This window comes from Papaver somniferum, chromosome 6 (assembly GCF_003573695.1).
Source record: "Papaver somniferum cultivar HN1 chromosome 6, ASM357369v1, whole genome shotgun sequence".
Taxonomy (NCBI): Eukaryota; Viridiplantae; Streptophyta; class Magnoliopsida; order Ranunculales; family Papaveraceae; genus Papaver; species Papaver somniferum.
The window spans coordinates 70,930,420-70,946,356 of NC_039363.1; the positions used below are offsets into that span (position 1 = coordinate 70,930,420).

The window sequence follows — 15,937 nt, forward strand, 5'->3', positions numbered from 1 at the left end:
AATATGTTTGCAACAGACAAAGTTAGCAAACCTCATAATCTGGAACACTTACAGTCATCCTAGATCTTTTATCACCTCTCAAAAAAAATCTTCAGAAAATCACTAAAGATCAATTTTCATATATCTATCTTGAGGAATCACAAAGTCTGAGACGAAGGAATCACATATCTTGCCTGAAGAGATTACGAGAACCCCATTAACATAAAAGAAATATCAGGATACACGAACTATCAAGGTAAAGATAGTCGGACCTAAATTCACGAATCCTCAAAGCGAAGTTGTAGTCGTAGACCTTATTATGTTTCTCAGGGGAAACCTAGGTCAATGGAGGACGACTCTAGAAACTAACTAGGACCCAAAGTGTCATGGATTTAATTTCCAAGTGGAAAGAGCATCTCTATTTATAGTTTTTCAAGACTGTGAGTTGCTTAGAATTCAAGATAAGATAACTTGAGAATCATGCAAACATTTTGTCTTTTTAGATGAAACACTAGTTAGGGTTTCAATTGAACATGTGAGAATTAGTATTGAAAGTACAAAAGAAGAATATACACTATGTTCTGGTTACAGGATCGTGTATCATGACTGTTCCGTTTGGTAAATATTTCATATGAACAATAAGCAAATTGATGTTTAATTAAACACTTAAGAATCTAATCATGATGCACACAATAAGTGTTTAAGTGATCAATGAAGGTTTAGAAGTGTTTAAAAGACTCATAGCAAATGATAAACATATTTAAAAAACAAAATTGAGCATCTCCTAATTTCTAATGGGACCGTAGGTGAAACGGTTCGTGAACCGTAGGGCTTGTTCATGAGTAAGGGTGCTACGGTTTGTGAACCGGATTCGCCAACCCTACAAGACTCCCGAACTCAGATGGCCACAGTTCGTGAACCGTGAATGACTAGGGTACCAAAATACACCACAATTGTTTTGTATCAACCTATAAGTCCGATATCATGTGTGATCATCTATGGACAAAGTCGAGACAATACAACTAAAAGATATTTACTTGAAAATAGTTACGGTTCTTATAATATAGGATCAATATGAAGTAATATGGATTAACTTACAAGTGTATTTACTTTATTATAACTAAACAATTATAAAGATTTTTTCAACGAGGAAACCGCAAATGCAGAAAACCCCCAGAATATAGTCTAGTTTTGAATACTCTCAGAATTAAGCCGTTATACAAAGAACAAAATCCAATTTAGTATAGTTGATACCAAGTAAACTACCCCCTAGTTACTTAGTTCTCTCAGTATCCTTGCGTCTTCGACCTTTTGGTCACGCACGTGAATCTCAAGACAGAAATCACTATCTCGAGTTTCTTTACAAAGTAAAGTCTTATGTACTCAACTCCTTTTGATCGTATTCCAAACATTAAAGGAACAAATCTGTTTGGTAACCACTCTATTCAATCTTTGGTAAAATATATGTCGATTCGTTGACAAAGGCTCTTATTTTCAATCTAATAAACTCATTTATCTGGTAAGATAAATCCGAATCTTAATTATCGAAATAACCAAATTCCGGATTCGTAATCAAACAATATAGAACTCAAAGAGAAACTATAAAGTGATGTCGATCTTATCAACTAGATAATCATAAGCCTATCAAACAAAACAAGATCTAGTTGGATCCCAGCCGATCAAGATGTGTGCACAAAATTCACAAGAAACGAAAACTATTTAGATAAATCTTATTCGTATGCAAATCTTAGATCATCTTTAAAATACCTACACACAAAAACTTGAATCCTCTTGTGGTTAATCGCACACAGAACGGGGTCTGCTAACAACGGATTATCACAAGATATCATTAGATCTAACAATGGTTCTAAAGATTCTGTCAATACTTTGATCTAGTTTGAGTGACCCTTATGTCAGAAAAAAATGCTCTTAAGAAAAATAAAACTAGGTGCAATCAAAGTTTTAACAACTGTTAATCAATCAAATCATTAATCAAAAACTAAAATAACAATGCAATTATCTAGTTTCCTACCAACTATACTCGTAGAGCTTCTTGATCCCATAGAAGTCTTTAAACGATTGGTCGTAAGATATTTCGCCTAATTAGGGTACTTTCTTCTCCGGATAGACGGCTCCACCAGAAACAACACGAATGAAGTTTGCCCGGCTCTTAGGATAGTTTGTAAGAAATGGAAACTCAACTATTTTTAAACCAAGGTTGTTTGGACAACAAGGACATTCCAAAACCGAAAATATTCTCAAGAGAAATAAGTACCTAATTTCGGTCTTCCTATTTCCAGTTAATGTCAAATAATATTTTCGAAATCTCTCATAGAATAAATTCCAATATTAGTTTAGCACATAACTAATATTCCTTTTTCTAGAGTTATGTTTTAATTGTTGGAAATCAAAACATAAAGAATCGAAAATCTTAATCAAAAGATTCTCAATATTTCGGTTTGGGATCACCTTGAGTATCAAGGAATATATTTGAACAATTATGAATAAGAATTGTACACATGTTCAAATTATGTCTACATCCATAACTTTTCTATCTTAGCAAACCGTAATTCCAATCTCACACGAAACCGTGAAGTAGTATGTGAACTTGAGATTCGGTTTTGCCTTTGGGACCGGTTCCACCATGACACCTAACATAGGTTAAGTTTTGATTCTCCCAAGTCTCCAACATAGGTAGGGATCTGTTCCACCATGTCTCCTAACATAAGTTAAGAAATCGGTCATACCAAGTTCTCGAAATGGGTAGGGATCGGTTCCACCATGCTTCCCTGTTAGAGCACTGCTCGGTCGAACTCGCAAGCATTTCTATCTCAAGCTTGTTTGTCAAGTTTAGTTGATCAAAACTATAGTCTGGATTTATAGTCTACTTATAGGAGTTTCAGACTAGGATTAGATTGTGTAGTTGAGCTTTAGACTTCACGACGCTTACAACTGAAGGCGAAGATCCACTGAAGAACTCATAGGAAATTCATCAGCAAAAGGTATGTGGAGACTAAAACTTATCTATCTCACAGAAGTTTATTCTATTAGATCTCCTATTGAGACAAAATTTGTATAGTGATACAGACTTTCATATCACACACAGTTGTTATTTCGAGCTGAGTATAACTCGCTTATCTAATTCTCGATATATGTGTTGGTATATTTTTCCTTTAGCTACATTCATCATTATTCTTAACGAGTTTAGTTGGAATCAATTTATTTGTTGGAAACTAAATAATAAGTCAAAATATGATCATGTGAAAATTGCTTATAAGCTAATTGTTAATTCTGACCTTGTTATGACCTTGTTACGAACTGAGTTGAAAAAGGTTAATTCTGACCTTGTTCTCATGAAGACACATGTTAATGATCTTCTCAATGAGGATATCTTCTGTGAAGAAGCAGTAGATGTTGTCAATCACAAGCTCAAAGGACTCAAAACCCGTGGAGGTTCCTAAAGTGTGCTTTGATTAGTATGTTTTTATTTTTTCACATAGATAGTGACAACGGATTTTCATCTTGTAATGTTTTTAGATTTATTTATTTAAATTTTAAAGTTATTTGGAAGATGATTTTGCAGTATTAATTTTTATTGGTTTTATATATTGCAATTTTTTTTTATAGGATATGTGTGTTTACATCCGTGAACTATGATTATCTCATACACGTCAAAGTTAAATATATTGTGTTATTATGCAAATAGTGATGGAAAATAGAATGAACTTTTGAATATTCCGCATTATTGATCTTTCCCTGATCCACTTTTATGTGAAAGTACTGTATGGCTTCGTAAGTTTTCTTATGTTGAGCGTTAGATTAATCAATAAGGTCTCTTGTGCATTAATTTATTCGAATTTTCTGGATACAAATTCATGTTTCATGTAATTTTTTAATGTCCAATGAAATCCTTCTTTTCTTTTTAAAAGTAAGGTCGCTCTTGTTGTTCTTTCGGGAATGACATATTATGGGGGAGAGTTCTTAACTGAACTTGTGCTTAATTGCCAAATCTTTGTGGGGACTGAGTTCAGCTGTGGAATATTGTGGAAATTATCTTGTATCTTTATTAACTCCTTGATGAATACACTAAGTTTCGACTATGTGAAATCATCGAAACAAAGTTGATATGTTCTCTTTTAGTCATGAAGTATCTCTATGAGAATTTCATTATGATCTCGTTAGTTTTCGTATCTTTGCCAATTTATATTGACAAAAAGAGGGAGAATTATTTTATAGTTCACACTACATACATATGATTTAAAAATCATTATGTAAGGGGGGTGTTTTTCATTGTGAGATGCAGTATTGACTAAGAGGGAGTGATACATATCACCATAGTATTATGGTCAAAGTTGTGATACAATTGGACTTTGATGTTGTGTAATAATACTATGACACTGTATAACAATATTTGAGAACAACTGTTTTCGTATTGTTATAACTACAAATCTTCAACAAAAATGATGCTTAGTCGAACACATTAAGAATCATAGGAATACTTAGAGCGGCGAAGAATTCAAAGAATGTTGAAGAACCAAGGAAATCAAGCATGATGGATGAGAATCTACAAAGTTTATTTATTTTGAAATTCATATGTGTTGATAGTTTTGTTACTAAAATTGACAAAGGGGGAGATTGTTAGAGCACTTCTCGCTCGATCTCGCAAGCATTTCTATCTCAAGCTTGTTTGTCAAGTTTAGTTGATCAAAACTATAGTCTTGATTTCTAGTCTACTTATAGGAGTTTCAGACTAGGATAGATTGTGTAGTTGAGATTTAGACTTCACAACGCTTACAACTGAAGACAAAGATCTACTGAGGAACTCGGAGGAACTTCATCAACAAAAGGTATGTGGAGACTAAAACTTATCTATCATTCAGAATTCTATTTTATTCTATTTTATTTTATCTCCTATTTAGACAAAAGTCGAACAGTGATATCGACTTTCATATCATACACATTTGTTATTTCGAGCTGAGTATAACTCGCTTATCTAATTCTCTAAATATGTGTTGGTAGCTTTTTTATTTAGCTACATTCATCATTATCCTTGACGCGTTTAGTTGGAAACAATTTATTTGTTGGAAACTCAATTATAGGTTAAAAGATGATCATGTGGAAATTGTCTTGAAATATCTTACATGATTCGTGTGAGACAATCATTTAATTCCGACTTGGAAAGATTCGTATTGATCATTCGGTTTAGTATGTTTACATACTCATGAACAAATACATTTATGAAATAAGGAATGCAATATTTAAAAACCGTGGCTTAATGTTCATGAACTAATTTTGTACTTTGTACTTTATGAATCATTCCGATTTTGCTTCAATTGGATCATATATACTTCTATGTGATTGTCAACAATTGAACAACTCTATGAAACACAATTAGATTCATTTGATGATTTATTTGTCATCATAGTTGATCTAGATGTATTAGATGAATGTGGTTAAAACAAAAGTGTTCATGTGGCTAACTTTGGTTAACCATTATTGATCCAACTCAATATACACGTTTAGGTACGTTTACCTATATCTAAACGAAAGTATATTTCATTTGTGTGTGACAAGCTAAGACCATCTAACGGTGGAGAGATATTGCTTTGGTTTCAAGCAAACTTAGCTTGTATTTTAAATCAGAATTTCATCTAACGGTGAATATGGAATTCTTTGTTTCTAAGCTAACTTAGCAAACCCTGATTTGAAAGGATATATAAAGGAGAACTCTAACAACTGGGAAACCTAATCTCCACACCTCCTGTGTGATACTAGTTGCGACTAGAGTCGATTTTCCTTTAACCTAGTTTTTTCCTAAAACCATTATAAGTTAAAAACTTAAAGACTTCATTGGGATTCTGAAGTCAGATCCAACTATTTTCTCTGTAGTTGCGTATTCTGATCTTAATTGTTCTATCTTGTTGAGTATTATCTTCTCTAAGATTTTCTCGAGATTTATCTCAGATAGGTAATAGATAAAAAGTAATCACAAAGCTCTTCGTCTCATTCTTTGTGATTCCACAATAACTTGTTCTACTACCATATAGTTAAGTTATTGTGAGGTGATTGATATTTCTAGGTTGTTCTTCGGGAATATAAGACCGTATTATAAATTTGTTCCTGTGCACCTTGATTTATCATAAGATGGAACAAAACTTCATAGGTATTTCTGTGGTAGACAAATTTATCTATCAGAATAGACATTTCTGTGGAAGACAGATTTGTTTATAAGTTTTCGACTTTGGGTCCTAGCAACTCTTAGTTGTGGGTGAGATCATCTAAGGGAATCAAGTGCGTAGAGTCCCGTTAGGATTCAGAGGCGTAAGGAACGCGACTGTACCTTGATCAACGTGAGATTGGTTAGGGATCAACTACATTCCAGTCTGAAATTAATTTATAGTAGGCTATTGTCTGTAGCGGCTTAATGCAGTATGGCGTTCAAAGCTGGACTCGGTCCCTGGGTTTTTCTGCATTTGCGGTTTCCTCGCTAACAAAACTTATGGTATCTGTGTTATTTCTTTTCCGTATTATATTTTATATAATTAAAATATCACAGATTGTGTGTATTTCAACCAATTGGGAAGTCCGACCTTGTTTGTTGGGTAATAATTGATTGACACTTGAACATTGGTTTTTGATACCGTTCAAGTTATTTCTCATATCAACCGGGCTCATAGATTTTATTGAGAAGTAGAGATACAACTCTTGGATATATTTCCTTGATTGAGTTTGACTGTCAAGTTGATTCTCTTGGAATTATATTGGAGTTAGTTCATACAGATTGCCGAATGAAATATTGGGTGTGGTTGTTAGACCCCCGCTAATATTTCAAGTAGAGTTATTCAATAGTTCACTATCTCATAGAAATATTCATGAATAAATTGAAACGAAATCGGTTTGATTCGTGATCGTACAAAATACTTATACAATAATCAATTCATGAACATTAAGCCACGGTTTGCAAAGTTCATTTTCATTCCTTAAATCATAAATGTTTTAGTTCGTGAGTATGAGAATCATACATTACCGATTTTAGAACTTAACCACAGTGTTCGCAAACTGGGTACGCAAACTGCATCTGCGGACCTTGGCCTAGTCAAGCCGTTCACAAACCCGGATCGCAAACAACCGTTCCTGACCTAACTCAGGTAAACCCGTTAGCATACTAGGTACGCAAACAAGAGTTCCGGACCTTCTCAGGTAAATCCGTTCGCATACTAGGTACGTAAACAAGAGTTCCAGACCTGAATCAACACAATACAGTTCACATACTGGGTATGCACACCTTGTGGTATCCAGACATGGATAATTGTTCTAAACTCTTATTTCAATCATTCAAACATACTTAAAAGACGACAATGGTAAGTTTACACATACCATTAGCTTCAAGTAATTTTCAAGTGATCAAATGATCAATACGAAACTTCTTGAGCTAACATCAAATGACTGTGTCACACAAATCATGTAAGATGTTCAAGGTAATTTTCACATGATCATATTTTGACTTAATATTTAGTTTTCAAAAAATAAACTATTTCCAACTAAAATTGTAAAGAATACGATGAATATAACTAAATCTAAAAGCTTCCAACATATATTTCAAGAAATAGATAAGCGAGATGTAAATGAATCTGAAAGGAAAATCAGTCTTCATATTCACCTTTAATAAAAAATTTCAAATAATGTTTTGTATGATTCTTAATCTTTATTGGTACCTTAGAAGAATCCCAAAACTCTACTACCTAATTTAATCTAGTCCGAAGCAAATTTCAGTGAGCTATAAATCAAGGCATAACTTTGATAACTAAATTTGACAATAGACTTGACATACCAATGCTCGAAAATTCTCTCTAACATAAGTTATGGTCCCCAAATATACTAAATTTTCCAAAACTTATCTAATTATCTAATATGATAGTCGATTTGTGTATCCATTCTTAAACCCGTGAGGGCGAGATCGAAATTACTTGGTTCCTATTTATAGGTACTTAAAAAGACGTGAAATGTCAGAAGTGGGTTTTTAGGGTTGAGTTGAGTTGCGGAAGGTTGAACATGAACAATATTTTCCTAAAGCAAGTTATGACCATTCAAAAACTACTTCATCCATATGATATGAAGTAATCAATGTCCGTCTCAAGGAGGAAGCCGAAAGAAAGAAATTAGAGTAATTCTCGGTTGCAGTTCTCTGTGAAATTTTGTTTGTATATAAGTTGTTATTTTGTTATTGTGTTCAAAATGACCGATTTGTAGCCTATTTACAGATGCAAAACTCTAATTTCAAGTTGGTAAGATAAGGATGAGGAGTGTGATAAGCCTTTTCGTGATCACGTAAATATCTGAGTATGAGTCGAGAGTCCATCCATTGATCCTCGTAAGCTCCTCGAACGACTGTTGTGTTTAGATGTGACAAGTACAATTGAGTATTTCTCATACATACCATAGACCGCCGGACCAAAATCCTAATTAATATCTCTCAAAATGTGTAGCTGAGTCGCTGTCGTGTGCTAAGTGCTGGCAAAGTATCAATATTTTTTGTAGTCGATGTTGACGGAGGTAAAATACCAATCCCTGACTTTTGTTATGAAGCACAAAATAACATGAGATAACACGTGGATTATGTGCGAACCACGAGATAAAATGATGTTAAGTACCAACCTAGCATGGTCGTCCATAAAAAGGCGGGGACGAGCCTGACAAAGGATGAGGCATGTAAGTGCCTCTGAGAACCTTGTAATTGAGTAGCATGAAATGCTCGCAGTTATGTTTTACTCGTTACAAACTGTCTCATCTGATACCATATCGAAGTCATGGGCCTAACTCACCGTGAAAACTAATTTGCAAGGTTAGAATTATCCAGGATTTGTTAACTACAATTTCTTGAGTTTCCCATACAATGTGGGGCTATTCTCAACGTATCTCATTGACTAGTAAATTAAATTATCCGAACGATACAATTATGGAAACTAAAAATAGTCTTCTAAATCTTTTAGTTTAGAGTAGATAACTCAAATGATAAAATGGCTAGAAATGAACTAGAAGGTTTATACAGTATGTCGTAAGTGTGAAATAACAATCGAAAATACCGGTCATCTAGTCCAGAAAAGGATAAATATCAAGGTGAAGACCTGTTAACAAGCTAATATTTCTGGGCTCCAAGTGATTTGTGTTACTCACTAGATGGACATAATCCATACTTAGAAAAATGTATAATTTTCTCGTATTTTTTAGTATGTGTAATTTTAGCTTATGATCTTTTTTTTAGTTTAGGTTATAGAGATTATCTTTTCCGTAATTTGTTAGACTTTATTCCAAAATATAAATTTATAAATTAAAATTTGGGTAAATTGTCCCTGTCGCTATATTTTTGTTTACCTAAGCTATAGTCCTATCCTCACTAAGTAACTACTAGTGATAAAAGGAAACTAAAAACGGAGGGCCGTTTTCCGGCTATTTCCAGGCGATCACACAGTTCGTGTATTTTCAATTAATCAAACCGATTCTGGTTGATCCCTTCCTATAGTTTTCGTCCCTCAGCTTTAATCCCCTCCTTTACAGCTACACATAGATACCTTTTCCGACTCCAACAAGATTCTGTGTAGTCCTCTAGGGTTTTTCACAAGCTATTTCTTCATCCAGGGTTTTGTCGACCTTTTTCCCCAATGCTTGGAACTGTTCCCGATACCGCTTTCACAACACTCGTACCCAAATCCCAGCCTGCAACTCCCCTTGTCCTGTGTTCTTCAAACCCTGAAGGAGGAAATGATCTTTTCCAATGCCCATATCGTGGGTTGGATGGGTGCAGGAACGACGTTGGTGGGAGAGGGCTGCTGAGAGGGTCTCTGTTTAACCATTTGAAGAATCAGCATTATAAGGGGGAAGAAGGCAAGAACAGATGTCGAGAGAGATTGCAGAGCAATGATGCTGTTTACATGGCATGGGAATCAGTATTGCAGCACTTGAGGAGCTGGCTTTGCTCTCAATGTATGCATATCAATTCATGGGGAAAGAAATGCAAATTGCATCAAGGTGATATTGTTTCAGCTCCTGCTAATGTTGTAGGTGTTGAAGCCCCAGACAGTTCCAGTGCCTTCTCCACTGTAGTTGCAGACAATCCCGTGGAGGTGGTCTTGCTTACTGTGAGTCTTGAATTGTTGAACACAGTCTTTCAAGCTAACATCCCAACTGTCTCGAGTATTCCTACCAAATGCAGGATCCACTTTGCTCGCACTTTCAAGAACGTTCTTCAGAAGGTAATTGCTTCGCCTAAGGATTTGACACCCTGGATTCAGCTCTTACCTTTTCCCGTATGTATTCTCCATATGTATATTCCTCAAAGCAACCAAGAAGAGAAGGCTTCTACCAAAAAAAGATGCAAGTCAGGTCCATTAATTTGGCCTTGAATCAGTGGGAAGAAGTTAATGGTTGTATGAGGTTGGTACATAATTTTTTGGACGAACACAGGAGTGTTCAGAAATTACGGGACAAGAGGAAGAAGACCTTGACGAACAATCAAGAGGCTACCAACCTATGGATGTGTAGGAGAAAACTGAGAAATGGCCTTAATGCTGCAGCCATACGCACTCTCACTTCCAGTGGAGTCGCTCCTGATACGTCAGGCACCTTGAATAAACTACGGAGTAAGCATCCTTTTGCTGCTCCTCCAAAGATTCTGTCTATCCCTGTTGCTAAGGAGGCTATGCCAACGTCAACTGATCTGGTTTTGAGTCGCCTAAGAAGCTTTCCTAAGGGAACTTCTTGTGGTAGGGACGGTTTTAGGGCGCAATATCTCTTAGATGCCATCAGTAGCTTCGTAGCTGCCATTTCGGAGGAGGTACTCGCAGCCATCACGGAGGCAGTTAATCTTTGGCTTGCAGGTTTGTGTACGGCTATTTTGGGGGAATTCGTCGCGAGTGCACCTCTTACTCCCTTGATTAAGCCGGGTGGCGGCTTGCGTCCCATTGCTGTGGGGACAATATGGAGAATACTTGTCTCCAAATGCGCTGCAACTTATGTTGGCAAGGAAGTAAATGCGTATTTAGGGGACTATCAGTTCAGAGTAGGTGCCAAATATGGTGGAGAGCCAATTTTACATGTTGTTAATCGTATGATTGAGGAGAAAGGGAACTCGGATAATCTTTCCATGTTACTGGTAGATTTATCGAATGCCTTTAACCTCATTGACAGATCATCCATGATTTCTGAGGTACGTAATTTATTTCCATCGATCTCTCGGTGGGTTGAATTTTGTTACGCTTCTCCTACTTGCTTATATTACATGGATCATGTTGTAGACTCTTCCCAGGGTATTCAACAAGGTGATCCTTTGGTCCTTTTGTTGTTTGCTCTTACTCTTCACCCCTTGGTTAAAAAAATTGCCGCGCAATGTGAGCTTGAACTGCAAGCCTGGTACTTGGATGATGGTACCTTGATTGGAGATACTCTTATGGTTACTAAGGCTTTGAAGATCATTCAAGAGTTTGGGGTTGAAAAGCGGTTACATTTGAATATAGCCAAAACGGAACTGTTTTGGCCCTCTCCAGATCCTAGAGCTTTAGTTCCAGGCGTTTTTCCTACGAATATTAGTAGGCCAACTAAGGATGTGAACCTTTTGGGGGGGGGGGGGGGGGGGGGGTAAGCCTTGATGCTCAATTCAATAAAGATTTGGTTGTTAGTAAAGTGTGCAAGACTATGAATCCCATTGATGTTGTAGAGAAGTTAGAAGACACGCAAGCTGAATTGCTTTTGTTTCTGAATTTCACCGGGGTTTCGAGACTTTATTTCGTCTTGAGAACAACGAGAACTGAATTTTTACAAGATGCTCAAGACTTATTTGATGCTTTCCTGTTTCAATTCCTTAGGCACATCATTGCTGGGGACAATCCTGGTTACGGGCTCCTTCAGCAAAGGATTTCTACTTTGCCTTTCAAACATGGAGGTATGGGTGTGTACACTATATAGGATACTAAAAATTATTGTTTCCTTGCATCTTGTTTACAGACCCTTGAGTTTCAATCCAAGATTTTGAGAGGTACTGGGATCAGTGGTAGTGGTCCCTCTCTCCAACAAGCTTTGGACTCCTTCAACTCAGTATGTGTCGATGTTTCTCCTCTCTGCTCTAATAATTTGCCACCCATTCCATAAACTCCTTGGAAAATATTTACTTTGATGCGGTTAAGAAAAACATTCACACCTCTTATGTTATGTCGGAGCGTGATTCTATTTTATGGCATCGCAACCAGTCCAAACATGCCTGGGATTTTCTGATGGCGACTCTAATTGTGGGGCTTAATCAACATATTGGAGCTAGGCAGTTCGATGCAATTCTCCGGTACAGATTAGGGATCCCTCTTTTTGAGGTGGATGGTACTTGTCCCTTTTGCAAGAGAGATATGGATATTTTTGGTGATCATGCCTTGCATTGTGCCAATGAAGTTGGGCTTAAACTCAGACATGATTTGGTGCGAGACACTCTTGCAGACATGTGCTACCGTGCAGGTGTACCAGCTAGGAAGGAGGTTGACTTGGGACTTCTTTCTAATAACGGTACTGCTCTGAGACCGGCTGACTTACTTGTACATAATTGGGATAATGGACGGGATGTGTGTTTGGATGTGACTAGTGTTTCGTCTTTTACCGGGGGTGGAGTTCGTACCTTTTCCCCAGGTCTTGCCATTAAGAACGCTGTTACTCGCAAGAATGCTAAATATTTAGAGAAGTGCGCGTCACATGGCTTTGGTTTTGAGACATTGGCCTTTACTACCTTAGGGGAGTTAGGTGTCGGTACCATAGATTTTCTGAAGCGTCTGCGCAATTATATGGCTAGCCATGATGCTAATGTTCGAGTTGGAGAGTTTCTTTTTCATAGGTTAGGTGTAGTTATTCAAAAAGGTGTTGGAGCTAATGAGTTGGAGAGTTTCTTTTTCATAGGTTAGGTGTAGTTATTCAAAAAGGTGTTGGAGCTTAGCTTGTTGCTAGGCTTCCATCCAATTTCTTACCAGCTGAGCTGATAGTCTTTCTGATTTGTAATTTGAGAAGTTTTTTTTTATCTAAAAAAAATGAAGTATTGCAAATGTCAATATAGTATACTAGTAAAGTCATTGGGTGATGCCACCAACGGCCGAAGTTTAAAACTTGCCGACATTAGGTGCCAAACCTTGTGTTCTTTCTTTATGTAATTGCATTACGATGGAGATTTTTTTATTTCTTTATCTAGTTACCTAGGCTCGTAGGTAACAGGTTTTTTTTTTATTATTATTTTTTTTTTTTAAAAGAGGCTTCATCTTTAATAATAACCTTTAGGTTTTGAGCCTTTTAAAAATAAAATGAAAACATAAGTAATTTCTTATTATTACGAATGATATATCAACAGTACATGAAACGGATAACTTAAATTGTTAATTATAAGTTTACAACTAGTTAGTAGACATTGCCTAGTAAGCAAGCACATCATCAAACTTCTTCTGTTACCAAAAACATAAGAAGAAAAAATTACTGCTTCCGATTAGAGGAACTTTTGGGCGAGAGAGAAGACATTAAATATCTCCACTTTCAAAAAGGACTCTGGTGCTGGTTCGCTTGATCGTGATTCATGCAGACCCATCAACAAATATATCTGCTACTTTTTCTCCTAAAAATCGGAAAATGAGTACAAACTACGCCATTTTTATTATTCTTCATCTTCCTCTTAACCACGCATAAAGCATGTGCTGCATCATGTACCTAGTATTGGTCCTCTGGAATGCTTTCAAGATGAGGCTTCCAGTTACAATTTGTTGTCTCTGATTTCCTTCTTACTTTAGAAACGACTTTAATTTTCCCGGTCTTCATTACGTTTAACAATTGCTCAATAGAATGACTAGCAGTAGTAGTGTACTCCTTGGATAAATCCCCATGAAGACCATTATCTCTTTGATTGTTGTACCTCAAAATTTGACTCAACTCTTCTTGAGTCATTATAATTCTGACTCTCACCACATTCCTAACACCACTGCTTCCCTTCTTTAAATTATCATCATCATTAATACCACCAAAACTTAGCTTAACCACATTCTTTTGATGATTATGGTTATGATGAATCTTGATTCTTTCCTCAAGTTTGATAGGGTTTTCTTGTTCTTCTTCAACTTGGCAATTGTTGTTGAATAAACAGTTTCCCATTTTGATATTCTACTTCACTATTTAAGGTAAAATGCAACTGAAAAATGAACTAGACAGTTGTACATGAAACTAATGAAAAACATTTGGAGAACTCTAACAAGAAACCCAGGTATATATACAGAGATTGGATGGAGAGAAAATGAGGAAATATTGAATTTGATATCAATTAAGACAGGTATGATCATATCATTAATTCCTGATTTTATGGCATGTTAGTTGGTAGTTAGAAGGAAATAATAATGAATTAGAGCCAGCGGAAATGAGCCCACTCAAACAGCAAATTTTGGCACACGTCTTTCATTCACACTACTCTCTCCTGTCCAAAATGCATCAATCCCATTAATCATGGTTACCTAATTCTCTCCATCGGGATTAGAGGGAACGAGTGATGCAACCGCAACCAAATATTCACAGCTTCACCAGAATCAGCCAAGAAAGATGTGAATTAATTAGTAACTAATTAATGAATTTTAATGCAGTTTTATGACACAAGTAGTGGTCACCACTCCAGTGAGGTTACTGGGAATGATCGAGAAACGTCAACAAAAACGAGTCCCTAGCATCCACAACTACCAATAATTAAGGTTCGATGAAAAAATTCTTTGTTTTACGATGGAATCTTTGGATTTTATATGGATGTAAATAAGGTCTTCGGCTAATATTAACTAGCCATGTGAGATGTTTAACATGTACTGACCTAACACGAAGAAATTGATAAAAGTGATGAATAGCGGAAGCTGATAAACAATCACCTAAGTTGAATTTCTTCTGCCATTTATTCAAAAGGTATACCTAAAAATAGAGAATCTTCTCTTATGATTCAAACGAAATAATAAGACATTAAAAGGAATTTTGTTGAATTTTTGGAATTAGACAATTCTAATTTTATGAACAGATATTCTGGATACAACAAGCAAATTCCAACAAATGAAAAAAAGGAAAACATCCTTTTTCACTCTGCAAGACCTATCAAGAAGATGTCGCTCTGCAACGTTAGAGCGAGATACTAGTGCATGGTAGATAAACTTTTCGCAGAACAAATAAGATCAATATTTGTGTGTACACATAATTCATTATTTTCCACGTGTCGGAAGACTTACATGTGGAAGACGCACAACCTGAGACATCAAGGCACGATGCCACGTCTCCACACTCAAGGGACATTTATCACCTACACATGTTCATCATCGAGCAGATCCGACGGCCAAGAACCTGGGAGCATTGAAGTACCGAGCCACTGATAAGTACTGAAGGACACCCTAGGATTTACTTTACTCCATCTCGAGGGGAAACTAAGATCAACGGTGGAGATTGGGCTTACTGACACGGATGTGATGGGAGCCGCAGACACCTGTCTGGCGCATGCAGGCAGCCCAACTACCCGTATTAAACACTCTAAACATAGAGTACGTGTCAACTAACCTGTGGAGGAGAAAGAGACGACCCATCGTTACCATACGTGAACGCTAGAGGCATCGGATGAGAATGAAAATACCAGCGGGATTAGCACAAAGATCAAGAAGATAAGATTGCAACTGTCTCTTACAGTGGACCCCATATTATATCCCTATAAATACCCCTCTCCACTAAGAGAGAAGGGGTCGACCAATTTTGAGTGAGCATAGGAGATCTTAGGAGAGAGAAATAGGAAGAGTAAGTATGAATTCCATTTCCCCCTTTAGCTTCGTAATTCACACAGAGTCATTTGACTATCATTGTAACTCTTCAATACACAGTGAAACTCCAACCCCCGTGGACGTAGGCCTTAATGCTGAACCACGTAAATCATTGTCTCATTTAC

General features: G+C 36.4%; 1 protein-coding gene across 1 annotated transcript; it reads right to left on the bottom strand.

Moving 5' to 3' along the window:
* Positions 1-13,698: 13,698 nt before the first annotated feature.
* On the bottom strand, positions 13,699-14,136 carry LOC113290907. The gene has a single exon (XM_026540492.1). The coding sequence runs from the start codon at positions 14,134-14,136 to the stop codon at positions 13,699-13,701; it is 438 nt and encodes a 145-aa protein (XP_026396277.1).
* Positions 14,137-15,937: the final 1,801 nt, after the last annotated feature.